The 25,417-nt window shown below is 37.4% G+C and overlaps 3 protein-coding genes across 5 annotated transcripts; all 3 read left to right on the top strand.

Moving 5' to 3' along the window:
- Window positions 1-3,072: 3,072 nt before the first annotated feature.
- LOC125261844 (ly6/PLAUR domain-containing protein 2-like) lies at window positions 3,073-5,147 on the top strand. 3 transcript variants are annotated; one of them, XR_007183449.1, is made up of 4 exons: window positions 3,073-3,410; window positions 4,076-4,195; window positions 4,342-4,467; window positions 4,782-5,147. XR_007183449.1 is itself a non-coding variant. In XM_048180395.1 (4 exons), exons 1-4 carry the CDS (start codon window positions 3,955-3,957, stop codon window positions 4,879-4,881), a joined length of 330 nt encoding a protein of 109 aa, XP_048036352.1. In that variant the 5' UTR covers window positions 3,676-3,954; the 3' UTR covers window positions 4,882-5,147. The 3 variants fall into 3 exon arrangements, 2 of the variants coding, with proteins under 2 accessions (XP_048036352.1, XP_048036351.1); XM_048180395.1 differs by lacking the exon at window positions 3,073-3,410 and adding an exon at window positions 3,676-4,003 and having other exon boundaries at window positions 4,847-5,147; XM_048180394.1 differs by lacking the exon at window positions 3,073-3,410 and adding an exon at window positions 3,678-4,003.
- Window positions 5,148-9,553: 4,406 nt separating this feature from the next.
- On the top strand, window positions 9,554-10,832 carry LOC125261848 (gamma-bungarotoxin-like). The gene is made up of 4 exons (XM_048180400.1): window positions 9,554-9,916; window positions 9,990-10,106; window positions 10,265-10,390; window positions 10,662-10,832. Exons 1-4 carry the CDS (start codon window positions 9,868-9,870, stop codon window positions 10,727-10,729), a joined length of 360 nt encoding a protein of 119 aa, XP_048036357.1. The 5' UTR covers window positions 9,554-9,867; the 3' UTR covers window positions 10,730-10,832.
- An 8,115-nt stretch (window positions 10,833-18,947) lies between these two features.
- LOC125261849 (urokinase plasminogen activator surface receptor-like) lies at window positions 18,948-22,236 on the top strand. Its single transcript, XM_048180401.1, has 6 exons — window positions 18,948-19,345; window positions 20,416-20,537; window positions 20,630-20,749; window positions 21,025-21,156; window positions 21,361-21,468; window positions 21,594-22,236. Exons 2-6 carry the CDS (start codon window positions 20,489-20,491, stop codon window positions 21,782-21,784), a joined length of 600 nt encoding a protein of 199 aa, XP_048036358.1. The 5' UTR covers window positions 18,948-19,345; window positions 20,416-20,488; the 3' UTR covers window positions 21,785-22,236.
- The last annotated feature ends 3,181 nt before the right edge of the window (window positions 22,237-25,417 follow it).

Below are 25,417 nucleotides of genomic sequence, written 5' to 3'. Positions count from 1 at the left end.
GCGGGATGTAGTTGGAGCCCATGCGACTTGTTGCTGAAACCACGCCCGCCTAGCATATCTATCTTAGATACTATCTAAAATATTAATAAAGATAACAATATCATTAGAAAGTACTAAAGGTTTATTGTCAATCTACGGTGATTTTTAAGATAACGTTATAGATGCTCCAACACCAGTAGGCTAATTAATTTGTGTGGGGTGTGCAAACAACACAAAAAAATCAACTGGGACTTCATAACTTTAATGAAATAGAGATCGCGAGATGAATCCAATCCGTTGCACTTGGGTAAAATGTCCATTTCAAAACATAAAACATCGTTTATAATGTAAAACTCTATACGTACATTACCAGATATCTGTATAACTCTCAAATGTTCTCTCAAACTAATGAGCACGTGTCCAAAGTATAATTTTTCAAAACAGTGCAGCAGTTTTAGTTATAATATCCAAGCAGTGCTGTCGGAGTTGTATATCCTCCTGGTATTGTCATTGTAGTAAATCTAAGGAACAAAACTTTTAGCCAATGCCACGACGATCCAACAACGTGTGTTCCGCATGCCAGCACATGTACACAGACTGACATCTGTCTCGAGTATGCAGCAAGCCATATTGTATAAAATAATCCAGAAAAAAGGCACAAATACGGCTGAGATGCCAAATTCAGTGGCTGGAATTAGCTGAGGTAACATGACGGCTCACAGACAGCAGTGCCAATCCACCTGTCACTCAAGTGACCACGCCCTTAATTATGCAGAACTTTAAGGCTTAATATAATTTAAACGGATGAGTTATAAAAAAATTCACCCCCTCAGAGTTGTCATGAAGGGCAATATTAGCAGTATAGACCAAAACACAATGTGAACCAGAGTGTAAACATGTTTTTTTCTGCTGTAAACTTGGCTGTTTTAACATGATGGTCAATAAGATTCTGCTCCCTTTTGCAGCCTGTCCCTAGCGGCCAGTCGATGAATTGCAGTTTAAGTTACTTCCGTATTGGCTTCACGAGAAACTGGGGGAGGTTGCCGCTTGGTCAAAACCAATCACATGTGAAGTGAATATTGTTAATCATCTACTAACAAGGCCTCATATTAAAGGGATAGTTCACACAAAAATGAAAATGATCCCAAGCTTTACTCAGCCTTCTTTCAGACGAACACATTCGGAGATGCATTTTGAACAACAACAACAAAAATGCTCCCTCTACAGGTGAAGACGGGAAGCTGATAAATATGTAAGAGCAACTGAAGGCCAGAAGAGGGCGCTGCGAGTGCAGGTGAATACAGTCTTTGACAGTCTTTGCATCATGGACTTTTTCTCCTTGTGTTCAACACCCATATTTTTGTTTGTTTAAACTAAAACAAACTAATTTAATTTGATCAACAGGGCTTCACTCCTGCTTTGTAATTCCCCATCTTTTGTGAAATCCACAAGATTTTTTTAATCAAAACAAGCCAATTATTGCTTGAGGTGTCACAACTTCATTAACACACAGACCACAGCTGTTACAACAGGAGCAATTTCATTTACACATACCCCTAGTTTCACAGACAAGGCTTAAGCTAGTTCTAGACTAAAATGTATGTTTGAGCTGTTTTAACTTAACGCAACTTGTCTTAAAATATGTCAGTGCCACTGTTTTGTCTTAAGATGCACACCACCAGTAATGTTTATGAACTAAGACCTAATCCTGGTTTAGGCTAAGCCCTGTCTGTGAACAGAGTGGTAAACTTGTAACAGGATAAAAGGTTTGAGATTTAGATGTTCTGGGTTTATTCTGACTCTGATGAACCCAAGTTTATAAGTTTATATGTTGATGTTTTATTGAAAATAATTAAGTTTGAAGTCACTGTTATGGAGGTGAGTGTTTGCTTTAGATGGGCTCTTAATTCTTGACATTAAAATTAGATTTTCTCTTGTGTGTTTCAAAACATGCTTGTTACAACAGCTTGTAAGTGAAGCTCTGATCAGATGAATTTGGTTATTTAATGATGTTGGTTAACTGATCCTCTCCCAAGTCTAAGCTCTGAGTGTGTTAACTGTTAAATTCATTATACAGACAGTATACTGAATAGTTTTGAGCAGTGCCTTTTAAAAGGCCAATTCACACCGCCCCGACGACGGCCAACAAACGCCAACAAACTCGTCTGTTGGAGTTTGTTGGTTTGGTGTGATACCCCTGTTGGCGTTTGTTGGCCGTTGTTGGCGTTGGTCGGAGTTGGTTTTCACCCGACTGAACATGTTTAATCGGCGTTTGTCGGGTCGTGGAATGTCTGCGCGGTGTGAACAGTTTTCCAACAGACGGCAGCCAACTCTGACGTAATCTGACCTGTTAACGAACCGTTGCCATGACGATGAGGGAAGTCCCCTTCAAAGACAGCTATTTGATCGCGCCCGCGCCTCACGCACACACAACAAAGCACTGGAAACGTGACATCGCAGCTTGTTCGTTATAAAAAATAAAATACAGTTATATATATATATATATATATATATATATATATATATACAAAAGGTACAATAGTCCATAGTGCAATCCGTGCCATTCAGCAAGAGCAGCTGCTCCACTTCACCGAAAGAGAGAGGTAACGTTATAACCACCATGAGAGCAACGCAGGTTTACCTTCAGTTTCGTTTTTTAATAATTCGTTTTGACTTGTTTAGCTACATGGTTGTATATGCTTATGGGTCTCGTTAATAAAAAGGGTCGCGCTAAAAAAAAGTTTAAAAACCGTATACCAACCGCAGCGCAATAGGTTACGATCAGATCGATGGCTACAGCGCTTCGGATTTCAGGTTATTTTTGTTTTGCCTCAATACTTTAATACAATATAAATATATATGATACTATATTATTAATATAGTAAACTAACCTGACATATTGTTAACATGGTTACTTGTGTAGTTGTGGAATTTTCCCAGTCAGACGTCACTCGTTGGTCGGTGTTTGTTGGGGCGGTGTGAACATGACAGTTTTTTCTCATAGAATTCTAAATCCAACGGCCAACTTGTTCGTTGGCGTTTGTTGGTGTTTGTTGGCCGTCGTCGGGGCGGTGTGAATTGGCCTTTAGACTCATGAATCAGTGTATGATCCTCAACAATGTCTGCCTAAAAATGCCTAGCAACAGGCAACTTTTGTCTTGAGGAATTTTTCTAGTTTCCATTTAAAATTCTTAATTTGCATTATTATAATCTATTAATTAAAGCTGGTCATTCTTCTAGAATACCTAATGTTATCAGTTTCATAAATAAAGCCACAATGAGTAAAAGGATTTATGGATGCAGAAGAGGTAGAAGCCCTAAATGCCATGAGTGATGGAGAGTCTGATGGTGGTGAGACAGCGATCCAGCCTCCGAGAAAAATTAGACTGACTGAGTCTGTTCTTCAGGACAGGATTGCTATAGTACAGAGGGTGAGCATCAATAAACTTTGGATGTAAATAATTAAGGTGAAGCTGTGCGCTTGAATTTGTCATCGCATCATACATCCTATGCAGTGTGGTGAATTATTATTGTTCATTGTTGTCTATAGGCTATTTTAGTCATTTAAATAACATGGGTTATCTATGATTATTTATAATATTACACCACTCAAATATGTGTTTACTTCCTTCTAATTCTCGTTGTCAGTGCAGACTTATATTGTCCGTTATGAAAAGTGATTTTTTTTATGCATAAAAAAAAAACCTTGAACATAAAACAACAGGACAAAAATATAGTTGATGACTAGACATAATCATTTCATGACTCCAGACACTTCTTTGTGAAGACAGTGACATAATACAGTGAAATAATATGTTCTTTAGCCATATAAAAACAGGTGTAATGTGCGCGGATCAAATGACCCGCATGGCGGTTTTAGGTATACAGCGACCCCTGGCGGGTCTAGTGTTAAAAGCACCCCTTTCTGAACAGACATGAAAGAAACGGAAACGATAATTCTGTTTCTGACACACGATGGTTCTGCGAGTCTCTGTCGTTCTTCTTTTCATTTTTCTTACTGGAGGTACAAAAAACAGCAAGTATTGAATGTATTATTTGGTACACAGAGATCTGAATGTCTCTCTCTGTCTTTAAGGATATTCTCTCAAGTGTTACTCTTGTTCATCTGCTTTGACGGGTTCCTGTAAAGCAACAGTGGAAACATGTAAAGATGGATTTTCTGAATGTGAAAGCAGTTTATTTGAACAATCAGCTGGTAAGTCCAGTGTCAAATCTGCTGTAATAATTTACTGAAAGTGAAAGTACTGCTGGAGAAAAAGTTTACTTGTGGATCTTTTCACATCACTAAATCTTGGGATTGTTTTATTATCTTATTATATGGTTTTTGTCTTTTTTTTGCAGGTTCCACTAAGGTGTTCTTCACAACAAAAGGGTGTGCAAATCAATGTGAACCAGGGACCAAACAGTTAGCAATTGGAGGGACAGTTTCAACCCGCTGCTGTGACACTGACCTTTGCAATGCAGCAGGTATTATTCTTGATTTGACTGTGTGCTAGCAGTTGGATTTTATTTAAAACCAGGAAATGATTTATACAAGTCATTCAATAATTCAAACAAACAATAATAATACACAAGTGATGGTTCATAAGATGCACAATATCAAGAGTAGTCAAAAATAGTGTAAAGCTTGAACAGCATGAAAAGTGTATGAATTAGTCAAGTGCTTTCTGAGAGTTTTTACTGTTTTTAAAAAAATGTGAGGAAATTGATCAACAATAAACATGCCATTTTAATAACTATTATTATTAGTAGTAGTATTAATCAATAATCATCTTGATTAGATGGAGTGTTTAAGGGAAGCTTCCTCCTGCTCTTCTCTCCTCTGCTCTTCTACTTCCTGTTTCAGTGAATCCAGATTCAAGACTTCAGATTCTACAGTGAAGATCAGCACAAAAACTGAATATGAGACACAACTGACTTAATTTACTGAATAATGTTTGTTTGTTGCTCTTCTGTTCTTTGGTTTAAGGAACTGAAAGTATGTATTTTATTAAATGAATATTAAACAAAATACTGCATCAGCACTAACAGATTATGCATAAAATAAAAATTATTATAGAATGTAATAAAGAATTAAAGAAACTTTAAAATGTAATGTTTTAAAAAGAGTGAGATAAACTGCTGTAATAAAATATTTACTTACCTGTAAACATCTTTCTCAGTTATTTCTGTGAGGGACTGGAAATCTGCGGCCGTATTCACAAAACATTTTATCTTTCCACTAGGAGTTCTTAGCTAAGAGTTTTCTCTTAAAACTTACCCACAAAGCTGCTGAGACAAACTTTTACTAAGGCGTAGAACAAAGTCTTAAAGGGATAGTTCACCCAAAAATGACCATCATTTACTCAAGTTGTCCAAACCTGTATAAATTTCTTTGTTCTGCTGGACACAAAGGAAGATACTTTGTAACCAGTTTGTAACCAGGACACTTTGGGGCACCACTGACTTCCATAGTAGGAAAAATAATACTGTGGAAATCAATGGTGTCGCAGAACTGTTCAGTTTCCCACATTCTTCAAAATATCTTCAACAGAACAAAGAAATGTTTACAGGTTTGGAACAACCTGAGGGTGAGTAAATGATGACAGAATTTTAATTTTTGGGTGAACTATCCCTTTAAACTAAGAGTAAGGTTGGGGTTGACCTCGTTGCTATGGATGATGCCAACACACAAACTAACTATGCACACAGTGATTGGCTGATGGGGAAGGAGTCTCTGTCAGCGATTTAATCATAGAAATATTGTTGAATGAGGTATCATGTTTCCATATATGCTCAGCTATTCGTCAGCCTCAACATGTCTGCGTCTCAAGAGAATGTAGAATTCAAGCGACAAATTATGTTTTATAAAGTTAAGGAGGAGCGCGTTCAAACAGTCTATCTAATCAGCTCGAGTGGAGGTATATACACACAGACGAGAGCCGACTCACCTATAGTTATCTTGACAGTTTTCTGCATCCCTCCATCGGCTGGAGAGATAATGGAACTTTGGGTTTGGGATAAATTCCAAGCTCGGAGCGCTCGATCCCACTGGACAGCACGCCAAATATGCTTATTATATTTTTTTATTCAATCATTTGAACTGGTGAAAACAACTGCCACAGTTAATCTGACATTATTTATTTATAAATAGTTATTCATGGCTTTTTATCGTAGATACAAATCTATAAATCAAAATATGTATTGCATTTATGAAGAAAAGGCTCAACACTCAAAGTTCATTCAACTATTGCCTCGCTTGTGTTTACAAGTTTCTTTGGGCAACATTTTAGCATTGTTTGAGAAGATACAGGTCTTAGTGGAGTCCTCTTGACTACTCCTAACGTTTCACAGATTTAGGAGCTAGTTTTAGCGCTAAAATGCTTTGGTGCGATACTCTTAAAGCAAAAATTTAAGAGTCCAAAAAATTAGGACTGACACACCCATTATTTTTAAGAGTTTCTCCTAAATCAACAAGTTAAGAGCTACTTTTAGCCTTAAGATGTTTTGTGAATACGGCCTTAAGTTGAAATGCTAAATGACTATAATCCACAACTGCACACATTTACACTGAATACATTTAGATTTTACTAGAGAGACTGCAGAGTTGTCCATGTGATCTGACATGTTGCAGATTTACATGTGCAGATGATAAATCTCTGAAATGATCACATATTTTGGCACAAAAGGCTTGTTTGTGAGCTTAAGGTTTGTTGAACACACACAAAACACAGGAGATCTTGTGTATTACTGAGGTTATAGAAACATAGAAATATAAAAATAATTAGAAAATGAATTTAAATGGTCATTTTCAATAGGTGTGAACTGAAATGACCCAAAACTAATATCTACATGTCATTAGTTTAACAGTCCAATATTTACTATATTTTTGTATTATTAGTTGTCTGTGATGGACTGGCTTTCTGTCCAGGTTTTGTGATAAGACAAGCGGTTTGAAGAATGGGTGGAGGGATGTAGTTTGTTATGTTAGTAAATTATTTCTACATTTATGTTTGTTCCCCATCTAGAGGTGAAGAGGGCGACAAAAGGTAATATATCTGCATGTTTAACTGAAGCCCACAAGAGGGAGCTGCTGGTGCAGGTGCACACAGTGTTTGACCAGAGCCCTGTCTACACTGTAAAAAATTACCGTGATTTTAACAGTAAAAGACTGTAAAAATGCTGCGGTGAAAAACTGTCAATTGGTTTACAGAAAGTTTCTGTACTATATACGGTGAATAACTGTAATAGATCTAACGGTACATTTAATGTAATTTTACGGTAAAATACCGTTAAATTCACAGTTTTTGAAAGTGAAAAATAACAATTCATTGTAAAATTTACAGTGAAAAACCATAAATTGACATTCCCACAATTCCCTGCATGACACTTCACATTTGATATATTTTTGTTGAAATAACTGTTTCTTCTTAGTTTTTCTCATTTTTTTCTAATCAGTTATGTACATTAGGGTTTTATGTTACATCTAATGTTGTTAAATTAATGTTTATTGCATTTTTAAAGTTTCATGCATGTTACCATGATGGTGTTTAGTGTGTGTGTGTGAATGACACTGTGTGCACCTTCTATATATTAGTATTGTCCTCCTCAGCTTGTGGAAAAGCTGCTTGTGATGAACTTTGATTCATCATGTGACTCTTATCACCACTGTGTTTGGTGACTGTCAGTGTATTATAAAGATACAAAACAGATATTAGTACTTCATTAGGTTGGTAAATTAACATTATATCAGTTAATGAAATATGTTATTTTACCGTAAATTTTACTGGGATTTTTTTTTTACAGTGTACTGAAATCCAATGTTAAATATACATATTTAAAATGTAAAATTCACATGTAACTCCGTAAGTATGTTTACGGTTTGATGTCATTTTTACAGTATTGTTCTGGTAACCACAGCTGCCGGTATTTTTCCGTAGAAACAACGGGATTTTTTTTACAGTGTAGGGGAAAGGGTGCAGGACAAAAGACTGTGAAAAAAGCAGTGAATTTGAACTATGATTAAAAAAAAAAGTAAATCAAATAAATGGGCTCTCAGAAAGGAGTTGGCTCCCATCGTTCACTTAGGGTGTTTTCACACCTATGGATCGCTTGTTTTGTTCCGAAACAGGGACTAAATTTGTTACAATGTTGCATTTTCTTCTTGGTTCGGTTCGCTTTCACATGGCAACATTTCAAAGCGTACCAAAATGCATTCAGGCAAATCACATGCGAGTACAACTGTCCTCTTATCGGTCAGAGTTTTCGCTGCGTCATCCATCAAAATAATGATTGACAAACTAGCTCCATGAGCTTATTGTGGCTTTATTTGTAACTGTCGAGACACACACAAACACTTTATAAATGTAGCCGTCTCTCCCGCAGTTAATTCATATTTGCTGCGGCAAATTCAAACCCGCGCTCTTTCTCTCTCTCTCCATCTCTGGATTTCCCAGCGCTGTCTAGTAGGCGACCTGTTGTCCGTGTGTCTGTCGAGAGAGACCATTTGAATTTTATAATGAAGCAGAGCGGGAACTGAGACTTCGTCGGGACAGCATTCTCGCACGGAGAAGTGTAATTACACACCAGAGGCGCTCGTTGGCTTTTAGATATTGTAAATAATGTGCTCACTCACAGAATCAGACATTACTGATTTTTATATCATATTTTCCGTTATGAAAATGATATCATTTGGTTCGTTGGTCCGTTAACTGGGTCGATTGCTTTCACATCTCAAGCGAACCGCTCCAGAGTTCGTTTGAAAGCGTACCGAGACCACCTCTTCAAGCAGGTCTCGGTACGCTTGTTTGGTCCGCTTTTGGTGCGCACCCGAGTGCGATTGCTGCTTTCCCACCTGCCCAAACGAACCGCACCAAAGGGGCAAACGAACTCTGGTACGATTCAACCGAACTAAATGAGGCAGGTGTGAAAGCACCCTTAAAGGAACACTCCACTTTTTTTGAAAATAGGCTCATTATCCAACTCCCCTAAAGTCATGCTGTGTAATATCATTGCGCCTGCTGCACCCATGATACGGCGGCCAAGTTCCTTGAGTATTACGCCAGAAAGAGAGTATAGTTCCTAACCATAAATGCTCATCTTGAACTAGCTCTCTCCTTCTTCTTCTCTATTAGAATTCCAGCAGTGTAGACACTGCTAAGTGTATTACTGCCCTCTACAAGTCAAAGTTTGAACTAATTGTTATATACTTGCACTAGCATATTGTATAAGACAATTTAGTTTCAACTTTGACCTGAGGAGGGCAGTAATACACTTAGCAGTGTCTACACTGCCAGAATTACAATAGAAGAAGAAGAGAGCTAGTTCAAGATGAGCATTTATGGTTAAAATGTATAAAATTTAAAAAAAAACGTTAGAAAATGAGTGATTATTTCTCATCTGGGATCGTGTAGAACGCTTCGAAGCTGCAATGAAACTGTGATTTTGGCATTCAACTGTTTGGGGTCCACTATAAGGAGAAAAATCCTGGAATGTTTTCATCAAAAACCTTAATTTCTTTTCGACTGAAGAAAGAAAGACATGGACATCTTGGATGACATGGGGGTGAGTAAATTATCAGGAAATTTTAATTTGAAAGTGAACTAATCCTTCAACTATGACTTTTGCCTCAATAAACTCCCAATTTCTGCTTATTGTTAAGGTAGTTGTTAAGTTTAGGTATTAAGGGATGTCATTCACTGACATTACTCAAATCCATTATTTAAAGCTGATCATCAGGTATTTTGGAGGAGAAAACATTTACTGTGTGTGTCTGAATGTGTCAAGTGTGTGTAGGACTTCACAAAGTTTCCTTGTTGAACCCACCCCTTTCTGAACAGACATAAAAGGAACGCAAACACTGTGGTTTCATTCGGTTCCTGACACAAGATGGATCTGCGAGTCTCTGTTGTTCTTCTTTTCTTTTTTTTCACTGGAGGTACAAAAACAGCAAGTATTGAATGTATTATTTGGTACACAGAGATCACTGAATGTCTCTCTCTGTCTTTAAGGATATTCTCTCAAGTGTTACTCGTGCTCATCTGATTCGATGGGTTCCTGTGATACAACAGAGACATGTAAAGATGGATCTTCTAAATGTGAAAGCAGAATATTTGAACAAACAGATGGTAAGTTCAGTGTGAATGTGGAAATTTACTGTCGTAGTTTAGTAGAAGTATAAATGTTAATCTCATCACATAATTGCAATTATTTGTCTATTGCAAGAGGAACATGATTTCTGGAATTGTTTCTTTAGCCTATTATAGGAAGTTTGTCCTTTTTGCAGGTTCATCTAAGGTGTCCGTCACAACTAAAGGGTGTGTAGAGAAATGTGATGCAAGGACCCGAAATCTGCCAACTGGAGGGACAGTGTCTGTCCACTGCTGTGACACTGACCTCTGCAATGCAGCAGGTACTGGCCTTTTTTTTGACCGTGTGCTTATTTACATTGACATCTAGCAATTGCCTTTTTCCGTAAACACTAGTATAATAATTCAAAGTGGTTGTTCATAGGGAGTACAATTTTAAATTTCAAGAAGAATAATGTAAAGCAGAACAGCATAGTCAAGTGCTTTCTGAGTTTACAAAACTGTGACAAAATTGATCAACAAGGAACATGCTATTTTAATTTACTATTATTAGTAGTAGTAGAAGTAGTATATTGATTTCTTTATCTTGATTAGATGGAGTGTTTAAGGGAAGCTTCCTCCTGCTCTTCTCTCCTCTGCTCTTCTACTTCCTGTTTCAGTGAGTCCAGATTCAAGACTTCAGATTCTACAGTGAAGATCAGCGAATATGAGACACATTCTGATGCATTACTATAGTTCACTGAATAAAAGTTTTGTTGCTCTGCTGTTCTTTGTATCATGATTTGAGGAACTCAAAAATATACATTTTAATAAACAAATACAAAACAAATATATTGCATCATCATTATAAGCAGATTGTCTTTATAGCCAAATAATTCTTCATACAAAAATCAAAACACAAACATTTCTTTCATACACAGAAAAACAGATAGTTTAAGATGAGTAAGAGTATGTGAGATGTGTTTTTCATTTGGAAACACGTGTATCTACAAATCATGAAAATGTGTTTTTGGTTTAACCAATCAAAGCTTTATAATGTTTAGAAACAATATGATTATAATTCACAACTGCTCACATGTACATTTAAGACATTAAACCTTTAAAAAGACATTTGTCCAGAGAGAATTACAAGATTAATATATTTATTTTCTTACTCGGTGACACTCACACAACCACAGACACACCAGTCACACATATTTCACACATAACCTGACAGATGTTAAAGGTGCCGAAGAATGCTTTTTCACAAGATGTAATATAAATCTAAGGTGTCTCATGAATGTGTCTGTGAAGTTTCAGCTCAAAATACCACATAGATTTTTTTAAATTAATTTTTTTAACTGCCTATTTTGGGGCATCATTAACTGATTTACACTTGACGCCGCCCCTTTAAATGCTCACGCTCCCTGCCTCACGAGCTCTCGACTATATTACAGTGCATTTACAAAGTTCACACAGCTAATATAACCCTCAAATGGATCTTTACAAGATGTTCGTCATGCATGCTGTATGCATGCTTCGAATTATGTGAGTAAAGTATTTATTTGGATGTTAACGTTTTATTCTGAGTGAATTTGAGGCTGTCCTCCGTGGCTAACGGCTAATGCTACATTGTTGGAGAGATTTATAAAGAATGAAGTTGTGTTTATGCATTATACAGACTGCAAGTGTTGATGAAAATAACGACAGTCTTGTCTCCGTGAATACAGTAAGAAACGATGGTAACTTTAACCACATTTAACAGTACATTAGCAACATGCTAACGAAACATTTAGAAAGACAATTTACAAATATCACTAAAAATATCATGTTATCATGGATCATGTCAGTTATTATTGCTCCATCTGCCATTTTTCGCTATTGTTCTTGCTTGCTTACCTAGTCTGATGCTTCATCTGTGCACAGATCCAGACGTTACTGGCTTTTGTAATCCCTTAAACATGGGCTGGCATATGCAAATATTGGGGGCGTACACCCCGAATGTTACGTAACAGTCGGTGTTATGTTGAGGTTCGCCTGTTTTTCGGAGGTCGTTTAAACAAATGAGATTTATATAAGAAGGAGGAAACAATGGAGTTTGAGACTCACTGTATGCCATTTCCATGTACTGAACTCTTGTTATTTAACTATGCCGAGGTAAATTCAATTTTTGAATCTAGGGCACCTTTAAATATGTCTCCAGAGAAATCACACATGTGAGGTGTGACAAACACTGCTTAGACACTGTTTCAGAGAGTGACATCATCTCTAATGCCTCCTTGAGCCCAAATGAATCAAAATAACTTGAAATAATGATCTGAGAGAGCTGGTTTTTAGCTCAGTAAAATTAAAGTTGCAACTTTGTGCCTGAGATCATCATAACAGTACTGAGGATCTGATGAGTAATGATCCAATATTATATATTGATATTAATAACAAATATTTTCAGATAGGCCTATACTTCCTATTTTCAGGTCAAAATGAAGGTTTCCACTCAAAACCATTCAATCTTGGTGAAAAACCAAACCTCAGACATGACACACAAGCCCTCAAAAACACACAATTCAACATAGTCGTACACACTAGTGAATTCAGTTCAAAACACTGTTACAAAAAACTCCTTTTGGCAATCAGGAATCATTGTACAGCTCAATGTCTATTACAGTATACAACAAACAGAGATGTGCAAAATACAGTGAAATTCAACAATAAGCTTTAAGAAAAGTTTATATTCATTACACTAGTGTAGAGAGATCTTGCAGATGAAAAGCACTAGAAAAGAAAAATTAAATATACCAAAGAATTGAACATGAACTTGGAACTGTAATATACTATAATATAATATAATGCAAAAACAGGCTCCTTATGTGTTATTGTATTTATTTTTGAGACAATGTAAAAAAAACAAAACAACAACAACAAACAAACAAAAAAAAACTTGATGAGACTTTGCAACTTGCTTTTAATTTAAAAAATCATATAAAAATATGCAAAAGTAGAACTTTTTTTGCTTGATTGTTGTATGGTAAATGTTGTTCCATGCAGATGGAAAGGAACATAAAGTTACAGTATATGGACTAAAAGAAGAAAAAAACCAAAACCAAAGTGGGGACCTTTTTATTTCAGAACAGCACTCAAGCCACTGTAATCTACATCCTCACATACACGAATCGATTCACAAATATATGAAGAGCTCCTACAAACGCATGCATTATATGCACAAATATATATGCTTCTTTATAACAATATGGCCATAAGTTATTCACATTTACAATATTTAACATACACAGAAGAGACAAGAAGCATAATGTAAATTTTTCCTATGACACTCACACAACCACAGACACATTTCATTTCACACATTTCACATGCACACCCACACCACACTCACATTTGCACTCACTACACACACACACACACACACACACACACACACACACACACACAGGTTTGTGGGCTACAATTTTTTTTTCAAGACAGCAGAGAATCTGCATAGCTGTGATAGGCAATTTGGTTTTTTCTCATTAGGTTATTGTGTATCACCTGAGAGATGTGTTTCACTATCCAGCCCACTAGGGGGACTCATGGATTACTGTATGGACAAGTGACACATTGAAGTACATAAGTGTGTTCCTGAACTAACTGAATACAGTGTTGTTCTATGAGGCTCTTCAATAAACCTCAAGAGATGATTAATGCCTCATTGTAAATGACAGTGGAGGAGAAAATTTCTCTGCAACGCCGTAGCATTAAAATGAGTTCTCACTACAGAAATAGCCACACATGTAAACTCTGTATATTATTAAAACATCTATCAACCAGATAGAAATCAGAAATGTCTATTAACCAGAAGAGTCTAACAATGCCTAGCAACAAGTCAGAACACCCCAGAAATGCCTAGCAACCACCTAGAACAGCATAGCAACAGCCAACTTTTGTCTTGCGGAACTTTACTTACATTTAAAATCATTAACTTATAGTACATTACTGTAATCCATTAATTAAAACTGAGGTATTCTGAAGGAGAAAAAAATTATCATGAGTGTTTGAGTTTGTCAAGTTTGACTTCACAAAGTTTCCTCGTTGAACCCACCCCTTTCTGAACAGATATAAAAGGAACGCAAACATTGTGATTTCATTCTGTTTCTGACACACGATGGATCTGCAAGTCTCTGTCGTTCTTCTTTTCATTTTCTCACTGGAGGTACAAAAAACAATAGGTTACTGTCGTAACTTTGGTTCTCTGAAACATTGAGTGGAGCGATCCACCTATGAGAAGGGCATCCGTACCTGACCTCTGCAGAAGCATCCAATAGCACCAAGTCTGGCTAGACAGACAGAAGCACACAGAGAGCATATAAGGGCTGCACGTGTCGCTATTCTCCAGTAAGTATATTAGTTTCTCGTGCAGAAAGCGGGGCAAAGCTGGTGGATCTCTCCACTCGATGTTTCAGAGTTACGACAGTAACCTATTGTTCTCTTTCATCATCTCGTGTTCGAGATCCACCTATGGGAGAGAGACATGGACAGCTCCCCGATTCCCCAATACACTCACAGTGAGGTTCTGTAAGCCAGAGAAAGGGGCGGTGCCTGACACATCCCATAAACATGCACCTGGCAACCCTGATGCACACACATGACAGCTGTGCACAGGCAGGACATGAAACATGTATGAGGCCCACATATGTAAATAAATCCAGCAACACATATAAAAGCATAAATGTACGCGCATGCTTGGTGACACAAATGTGCTTGGCCCGCCGACCCAGTCACCCTCCGTTCCCTTACTACAATGTGAAAATAGGAAGGAAGAGAGGAAGGTAACAAGGGGTTAAGAAGACCCCACCCCTAAAACAGAATGTGCTACCAAAGTTTTGGTGACATCCAGTCGGTAGTAACGCACAAACGTATGAGGCGAAGCCCATCTGGCAGCAGCGCAGATGTCCTGCAGTGATACTTCCCTGAACAAGGCCCAAGAGGCGGCTAAACCCCTCATGGAATGAGCTCTGATGTTCCCTGGGGGCTGCGCTCCCATTGAATCATAAGCCAAAGCAATAGCCTCCACAAGACAATGTGAGAGGCGTTGCTTAGGTATGGGACTCCCCTTGTGAGGGGGTGCCCATGAAATAAAGAGCAGGTCGCTCTTCTGGAAAACACTGGTCCAGGTCATATACTTCCGTAACGCACGAACTGGACAGCATTCAGCCTCTGATCCTTGGTGGAGTGAAAGGGTGGAGGGTGAAAAGCTCCAACACCTTCGATGTAAACGCAGGGAAGCATTTAGGCATAAATGCTGGGTTCAGCTTAAGAAAAACCTTATCTCCACTAAGAGAGAATCTAGTGCACGAGGAATGAACTGAGCTTCAGGGAAATACTTCCAAGGGGCTCAAAAGGGAACTGGGACAGAGCCTCCAGCACCATGGAGAGGTCCCATTCAGGAACCGTCCTCCTGATAACCAGCAAAGAACGACGTGCACCCTTCATAAATCTATGGATTAGAGGATGCTGCCGAAGGATTGAGCCCTCAAAGCCCACATGACAGGCCGAAATAGCCACCAGGTAGACCTTAATGGTGGAAAAAGACCTGCCTTTATCCATAAGGTCTTGTTAGAAGCACAAAATATCAGGAACTGAGCACTGATGTGATGTGAGACCACGCCCATCACACCACCCTTCAAACTCCTGCCACTTACTGTCATATAAGGACAGAGTAGAGCCTCTCCTCTACACCCATTTCTCAGGCTTTGTCCATGTCTACTGGCAGACAACTCTAATGTGTGTGTTGTGTTTCATGCAATTTGAAGCATGCTAAGAGACTCTTAGCATTAATATTGCAAGAATATTATTAAAGTTTGACATGTTGTCATGGCAACATTATTTAAGATATCAAAAATCATTTTACAATCCTACATCTGCCCTGTTTTGACATTATATTGATTTGACATTATACTAAAAATAAAAGGGTGATTTCAAAACATTTTGAAAAGTGACACATTTCCTGCTGCCAGTTGGTGGCACTATGACTTTAACTCACAATAGTCACATCCATGTGATCGGCCTCCTACAATGAACACACAGCTGAAGTTTCATCCAAATCAGTCAAAGTTATAACACACTTCATGTTTTCCTTTTGTCACCATAAATTTGTTTCAATGACATGGCCAAACTGTTCAAGATATCAACAATTAAAGATTTCAGATTCCATTCAAGGGGGCGCTCTAGAGCCCCCCTGCCACACCCGTACCAGCTTTGGCCCAGCCAAAATTCTGAATTCTGAGCAATTTTCAGTTCGTTTTGGGTAATCAGTCTTACTTTTCGGAATCAAATTAAATCAATGTTTTTATGTATCTGACTTATAAAAACATAAAAACATTCTTAAAGACAAAAAATGATGTCTAACTTTTGTTGAAGCAGATTATTCAACTGGTTCCTGGACTTGCCTAAAAAATCAAAAGTTGAGAAAACTTAAAAGTTTAAGGTAACAAACTTAAGCAGATTTTTGAGTTTTCTCAACTTGTTTTTGTAGGAGATTTTTGAATTTTTTCTCTACATTTTGGTAACTGAAACAAAAAAATCAGCTTAAGTTTGTTGCCTTAAACTTTTAAGTTTTCCAAACTTTTGATTTTTTTACTAATTTCAACCAGATATCACTAATCTGGAAATTTTTACTTGATTTGAATTGAAAAAAAATCTAACATTTGTATTATTTTATATAGAAATAAATGGTGTATAATTTATTGTTGAGAAGATATGAGACTCTTCCTGTTACCCTTTAAAAAAAAAAAAAATCCCTTACCATGGCAACAGTATTTGAGATATCCAATATTCATTCACAATTTAGCATCTTCAATCTCTTTGCATCATGTTGAAAAAGTTTGTTGTGAATCATTTAAACTCAATAGGAGTAGTAGATTCTACTACTACTCCTATTGAGACAGAGACTGATTTTTCAAAAAAAATTCCACAATGAAAATCAAAATAGCCCACTTCCTGTTGGTCAGAGATATTGACTCCAAATTACAAAGTTGTTCGGCTTGATAAGAACAATATATGTACTGAGTTTGGTGACTGTAAATTAAACCCCACACTTTTGTCAAAAGGTGGCGCTCTAGAGCCTATCCTCTACGCCTGTTTCTAAGACTTTTGGTGCGTTCAAGAAAAATCGTATTTACGAGATGAACGCACATGAATGTCACCACAATGTGGTAAATACGACACTCAGGATTTTCTTTCAGTCCCGATCTGTTCGAGTGGGAGTGTGTCAGTGAGAAACATTGCGGAATACAACAATACTTACAGGTATATAGCAGTGACACTGTCAGGCTTTTTTATTGAAATGAAGTAAGCTAATTGCCTGCAGAAAATATGATGGCATTATAATATAATAACATAATATGTAACGATAAAGTTTGTGGCTTCATAAATACATTAAAAACATAAAAGGCAAAATGCACCTCATGCACATTTTGTTCTTTATTTTCGAGTAGAAGTGATGTATTTTTCTGTAATAGTAAGGATAAGAGAAGGTACAACACCATCTTACTCAGACGAAATGGACTTGAATGCACCTGCCATCGTGAACACGACTTCCAACCTCGTAAATACGAACTTCCCAGAAGGACTTTGTTAGGTCCCAGGACATATATCATGCGTATATATATATATATATATATATATATATATATATATATATATATAAAATGGAATTTAAAAATAAAATAAAAAATTAATTAATTAAAATATAAAATAGTAACAATAATTGTAATTTAAAAAAGTATCTAAAATTTCTTTGACTGTCACTGTAGATATCCAATTCTTTCACCTAGACAAAGATACAGGTTTAGCTTGATTAGTCCGTGCAGATGACAGTTCCAGATATAGTATCTCCACTAAAGAATGCAGACAATGCTTAGAGGAAATGTAATGAGGTGGTTACCAACGCTGAACAAGTAGCTTCTTTGCAGCAGTCATGGCAGCTAGTTAAAATGTAGATAGCAAGCAATGATCGAAACAAAATCAATGTTAATGTGTCAACGTTAACCTCATTGAATCATATAAAATGGAATTTAAAATAAAAAAATAATAAAAAAATAAATAAAAATATAAAATAGTAACAATAATTAAAAAAGCAGAAGCAGTAGCTGCAGATTATGTATCTAAAATTTCTTTGACTGTAGATATCCAGTTCTTTCAACTAGACAATACCGTTACAATACAGAAGGGGACAGCGACACAGGAATGCAGGTAATGATGTTTATTGAACAACCAGAAGAGTGACAGAGTGCAGGTAAGTGATGGCAGGTTAATACAATGGCAGATATGGATGTAGAACTGATACTTGTCTTTGTATTGCAGGAATGACAGATGAATGACAGACTTGGGACTTGAGCAGACACAGATGAACTCACGCAGGACGAGGAGACAACGAGGAGACGAGGGAACACGCTGGAGACAGGTAGGCTAAGTGTCTTCGGTGGAGTCCGTGAGGTAAGCGAACAGGTAAGACCACGTGCAAACGAGACCGCGCATTGACTGAATGAGAGCGTGGCTGTTTCTTATGGAATTCAAAGAACGCAGAGAACGGACTTGCGTTCTCTTGTAGATCGGTCTTGCCAGGCGACCTTGAAAGAACGAACTCGGAAGGACGCGAGGACACAGAACGCATCATTTGAGATTGAGATGTGCTGCGATCTTGTTGCTCAACTGACCATCCCAGCATCTTATAAGTGCACAATAAATACAACAGAACATCACAAACAATTGTCATAACCTATTAAAAGATTTCTTTCACATTATTATAGACATTGTTTTCATATCATTTTATATCTTTTTATTTCACCGCATGTATTTATGAAAATGAGTAGCTTTTGTGTTACATGCTTTGTCAATGTTAAGATTATTTTTTATATTCCAATAAAAGGCTTTCTTCAGGTTATCACTTTATTAAAATTAAGCAAAACAAACGGTTTACTTTCACGAGCCGTGACGTATTAGCGAGCTTGTAGGGGGAACGGGAATCTCATAAGTGAGAACGAGAACTTTAAAGCTTACAGGCTTCCGTATGTCGACCGCCCGCAGCGTCTTCTGTGATTTTTAACGGTTCGATTCTCTCAAGTTTGCATTCCATGCATTCTCGATATCAAGAACACATCCGGGTGCTTTCATGCGTCCTCTGTTCTTGCGTTCTTTAGAATTGGAACTGTACTTCGACGGTTGATGATGACGTAGAGCAAGAACACAAGGACGCAAGATTGCTGAAGAACGCATGTTGAGTTTATGAGGGTGCTGATGGGCTTCAGGTGTGCGTGATTGAAACTCTGGTGATGACGTGTACTGTGTCTGTGTGAGGGTAGAGCCTGGCATGTCTGTGACAGATACAGGTTTAGCTTGATTAGTCCGTGCAGATGACAGTTCCAGATATAGTATCTCCACTAAAGAATGCAGCAAATGCTTAGAGGAAATGTAATGAGGTGGTTTCCAACGCTGAACAAGTAGCTTCTTTGCAGCTAGCTAAAATTTCCATACCTTCCCAGATAGCAAGCAATGATTGAAACAATGTTAAAGGGATAGTTCACCCAAAAATGAAAATTTGATGTTTATCTGCTTACCCCCAGCGCATCCAAGATGCAGGTGACTTTGTTTCTTCAGTCGAACACAAATGATGATTTTTAACTCCAACCGTTGCTGTCTGTCAGTCAAATAATGCGAGTCAATGGTCATACAATCTATAAGAGTCAATAAACATGCACAGACGAATCCAAATGAAACCCTGCGGCTCGTGACGGCACATTGATGTCCTAAGAAACGAAACGATCGGTTTATTTTCACTGATTTATTTTCACACAAAATCTGTGGCTCCATCAGTGTTCAATACAAATATATATATTTTTCCAGCAATCATACGCTTTGAGAGTAGTGAAAAGCACTATTAAGGTGTGCCTTTAGCCTTGTTGTACCCTACTGTATGTTGCATGTATTATGTACATATAAGAGGTTAATGTTGACACATTAACATTGATTTAACATTGTTTCGATCATTGCTTGCTATCTGGGTGGTGATCACTAAAGCCTTTCTAATTAAACTGAATTTTCTTTCTTCTGCAGAACACAAGCAGATATTTACTTTCTTCTGTTGAACACTTCTGTGTTCCAGACATACTGGTTTTGAATGACATGAGGGTATATAAAAGATGATATAATTTTCATTTTTGTGTGAACTATCACTTTAAGAAGGTTGGTTAGACCTATACATTTATTACAATTCCTTATTAAATCTTCCTTGATCTTTAATTGACAAGTAAATTATGTACGCTGAAGTTTCTGTTTCAAGACATGCATTTTTCTTTTAATCTTTCATTTTCTCATGAAGATCCTCCCCTTTAGATAAGATATAAAACGGACACTGAAACAGGTGCGTTATTTCATTCACCTCCTGATCAAAGATGGATCTGCAAATCTCAGTTTTTCTTCTCTTCATTCTTTTCACTGCAGGTACAAAGGCATATAATGTTTGTGATGATTTTAAATACTAATACAGATCATTAGATCTTCTCTCTCTCACTGTCTCTGTTTTATTACTAAAGGACACTCTCGCAGATGTTATGAGTGCACGAGTCTGACGGGTTCTTGTGCAGATCAGAGGTTAAAAACATGTCCCAGTGAATCTTCTCAGTGCTCGAGTGTAACATCTGTGGTACAAGTTGGTAAGTCCAATATCATTGAAATTAACTGTTTGACTGATTGGAGATGCTGCTGTTATTTACTGGTGCTGCAACAGAACAGATACTCGTTTTTATGGTGGAATTTACAATTTCAATCACAGAATATTCTATAAATTTCTGATATTTAATCCGTTTTCTCTCAGATTGTTATGATTTTGTATTTAAAAAATTGTTTGAAATGAGAAATATGCAACATTCTGACATATTTATAATTTAACTGGTGTAACTGGCCTTTCCTGTGTCATTCATGTTTTTAGGTGACATTAGATCTAAAGTGAAGGTTAAGGATTGTGCTCCTGCCTGTCAAAGTGGGTCCCTGAACATAGGCAGTATAAAGGCGACTATTTCCTGCTGTAATTCAGACGAATGTAACCTTGAAGATGCTCCAGGTATTGTGCTTCAATGATCATGTGCAACTAATACCTTCTTTAAAGTCAACACTGATTTTACTTCCAAAATACATTTAATCAAGCAAAACACAGGGTGCGACATGTCTGTCATGAACTCATTGAATAGAGCCACTAAAGTGTTTCATTAGATATTATATTTTATACAGAAATTAAATTCAAATAATACCTGTTTTCCTCCTGTAGATCCCTCTACTGCAACCAATGGAAAGACATGTTACACCTGTGATGGACAGAACTGCACAACCATTTTGAGCTGTTTAGAGACTGAAGACCGCTGCATTAATGCAACAGGTGAGAATGAAGAAGATTAAAATCATGATCTTTTAAACTCTCTTAGGTTTAACTTTTGACACAGATCACATATACCAAAGTCCAGCTTAGACTGAATCAACCTTTGTTTTCTTTCTTTTCATCAGTGACTTCTGGAGGCCAGTCAGTTTCTGTAAAAGGCTGTGCATCTAAATCAGTTTGTGATGCCACAACATCAGTTGCTGGTTTTGGGAGCATCTCATGTTGTAATGGGAACCTGTGTAACGGTGCTCCGAGTGTCTCCCAGAGCTTCCTGTTCCTCTGCTGTTCTCTGCTCTCCTACTTCCTGCTGCACTGAATCCAGCAGCTCTTCATCCTACAATGAGACACACTGTACTGAATATATATATCATCTTGTTTATTTTATAAGATATTCAGGACTGTAATAACAAAAAAGAAAAATCAAGTGATCTATTAGAAGAAAAATATCATAATTATTTCTTTATTGATTCATATAAATAAATAAATAATCTGTTTAGTTTTCATGAGTTTTGAAACAATAATTGCATTCTCAATATCAGGATTTTCCTGTTTGAGTGTTGATTATTATATCTGACAAAAATTAGCAATTTGATCAATTTGAGCTCTATTAATAACTGTTATGGCTTTTCTTTAAGCCTTTGTTTTTGATAACAGGAGTGAGCAAGATTTCATGTGTACAGAGTCCATAGGGTTTTTTGAATGGGTTTTTGCTAAATCGCCTGAAATAAGGTCTGTGGTTAACAAAGCCTCTAAATATTTTCACGTTTTGATTTATGACATAAAACACGAATTATAACCCGCTTGTGATTATTAAACCTTTATTGTGTCTTAAAAACGGCGGTTGCTAACAAGTTGCTAAAAGGAACTACTTCCTTTAGCGGGGACTTTAGACGTCATCATGACAAACAGGACATTTGGACAGCATTTCTCATGAAAAAGTGGATAAGTATTCATACACAGCGCAAATCATAATCAGCGAGCATGTTTTTAAATAAAGTTGTTTTTAAAAAAAAAAGTTTGAGGAAGCTTAGTGGTGGTGACGTTGATCCGCGACCATGGTGTGCTGTAGTCCGTTTATAGCCTACTGTTAGCCTTTTATATCTGACCACTTTATTTAGGCTTCAAAATCTATAAATGTTGTGTTAACTTGTAAAGATTATCTTGATAGTCCAAACGTGTAAGTTTCATAACCCTTTGTTAAACACAGAGCTTATTTTTTTGCGATTTTCCAAAAGTCTGGGTAAAATTATTAGGTTTTCGATCGAGGGAATCTATGCGCCGCTAACTTGGCCTACAAAAACACATCATGCCACAAGTGCCAGATCTGGGCCGGATCTGGGCCGACACAATGTTGAGAGATTACAGCTTTCTTATTTCTGCTTTAAAGGGGACCTATTATGCAAAATTCACTTTTTTTTGTTGTATGGTGTTTGGACATAAATGTGTGTTGGCAGTGTGTGTACACAACCACCCTATAGTGATAAAAGTCCACCCATTCCTTTTTTTTTTAATCCCCATAAATCATAAGCAGTGTCTCAGAACAAGCCGTTTCCAGATCTCTGGCAGTGTGACGTCACAAAAGCCACAGGCCCCGCCCACGAATGTTGACAGACACTGACGTTTGAACATAGAACCGCCCTGAGCGCGTTCAGCGAGTCCGCCATTGCTGCACTGAATGTCTCCCAAGCATTTTAGGTGTTCTGCTGGATGGATTAATTAACATAGCTCTCTTCATTTACTCCCTAAACAAGGTGGATCGGGTGTGCCTCATAAGTCCTGAAAAGTGAAGCTGCGGGCTCTTTGATCGCCCCCTGGAGGCTGGATGCAGTACAGGTCATAAACCCCGCCCGCTCAATGCAGACGAATGAGACTTTTAAAACATAAAAATAAATTATGCTTCAAATAAAATTTCCCGAAAGATGGTTTTGGTCATTTAAGGTAGTTGTTATCACGCTGATTTATATTCAATTGTTCGTTTTTGTGATAAGTCTGATTTTAGCTAGCAATTTGGTGCTATCGAAACAGGGCGTGTCGTCGTGATTCACAGTTGATTGACAGCTTGTCTGAGGACTGTCGGAGCTTCGAGGGGAGATTGAAGATAAATAAATAACTATTAATTTTCAATTTCTGTGTTATTTCACACCGACAAAGTGAGCTGTTCAGCAGTAAACTGTATTAACCGACCTACAGGATCTGACAGATATGTGAGCTTTTCTCTGTAACGTTAAATGTGGACTTCATAAGCTAATTAATAAAGTTAAGTTATTAGTTAAGATAACACGCCTAACGTTAGCCATGACAGAAAAAAAGCAGGTGATCGTTATCTGGCAGTTATAATTATTTTTATGGGTATAAAATAATAATTAGCAGGATAAAACTAATGATAGCCTACTCTAATTAATTATAGAGTACTGTCTACAGCAATCGATCTCCTGTAACGTTAGTTTAAACATTTTATTTAAAATGGCAGGACCGTTTCTGACATTTTAGAGTTTCTGGAGGCATATTATGTTGAGTTCATCTACTGAATTTGCTGTTTCAAAAATATTATTGCTCTAGAAACAGAATAGCCTATTATTTTATAGGTAGAATTTTAAATTACGTATAATTTATATATAGCCTATTTAAAATACATCAATGATGACGCAGCCGTCTGGGCGGAAGTTTGATACCGCGACTCCGCCTCCGGGCTCCACTGACGAGTCTTTCTGCGCATGCCAAAGACTATAAAATAACACAAGACGTGTCACTCGTATTGTTTTGAATGGGAGAAAGTGTAACGCGCAATATGGCGGAATAAGTCCCGCCTTCTAAATAAGAGCCAATCGCCGACTGGTAAAGTCATCGCGTCACTTCAGCGGCCGTTAGAATCACCGGTTTCTATAGAAACAGTGAGACGCGAGCGTCCGAAGAGACGCGCATTTATGTCTGTGCATGCGCATTAGCTTGATCCAGCCTGAAAAATACAGTTTTTTTGTCATGATTCGAGCGTTTAGAAACTAAATTTATGAGCCGGTTGTTGTTAGATTTCATTGGTGATTTCAAATATGAAATTTAAAGGTCCCGTTCTTCGTGATCCCATGTTTCAAACTTTAGTTAGTGTGTAATGTTGTTGTTAGAGTATAAATAAAATCTGTAAAATTTTAAAGCTCAAAGTTCAATGCCAAGCGAGATATTTTATTTAACAGAAGTCGCCTACATCGAACGGCCAGTTTGGACTACATCCCTCTACTTCCTTCTTTAATGACGTCACTAAAACAGTTTTTTGACTAACCTCCGCCCACAGGAATACACAAGAGTTGCGTTTGTAGAGTGTGTTTGTCGCCGTGTCGTCGAAACGCTGTTATTTTCATCCCGCAGTCCAATCACCGGGTCTGATTTTGTTAGGTCTCAAATTGATAGGGTAAAATTAAAGACATGTTTACAACAATACTGAGCGCGTGCATCTCCACGTTATGGTAAGAGGCGTGACCTTTCCGGGCAAGATGCGCTAAGAGCTGCTGTCGAATCACAACACAGGAACCGCTGGCACAATCAGAACTCGTTACGTATTTCTGAAGGAGGGACTTCATAGAACAAGGAAGTCATCAGCCCGTTTTTATGACAGTGGAAACAGCGGCATACAGATAAGTAAATTATGTGAAAAATACTGTGTTTTTTTACACGCGAAACATGAACACATGTTATATTGCACACTATAAACACAATCAAAGCTTCAAAAAACCACAAAGAACGGGACCTTTAATCGTAAGGTTGGCGAACAGTTTTGGAGAATTTGATGTTTGCCCATTCAAAGAGATTGCATGATGCCCAGGATGCCCGAGAGGCGTTTCAAAGATGGCCGCCGAGTGAAATGACTTGTCTTAAAGGAACTTTGGCATGCCCAGGTTCCAAACTTTTTTTTTTTTGACGTTTTTGCGTAACATCTTAATGATTGAAAATGACTTAT

Source organism: Megalobrama amblycephala, unplaced genomic scaffold (assembly GCF_018812025.1).
Source record: "Megalobrama amblycephala isolate DHTTF-2021 unplaced genomic scaffold, ASM1881202v1 scaffold503, whole genome shotgun sequence".
Lineage (NCBI taxonomy): Eukaryota > Metazoa > Chordata > Actinopteri > Cypriniformes > Xenocyprididae > Megalobrama > Megalobrama amblycephala.
Note: the sequence above shows the minus strand (reverse complement) of the source record. Positions and strands in the feature narration are given on the sequence as shown.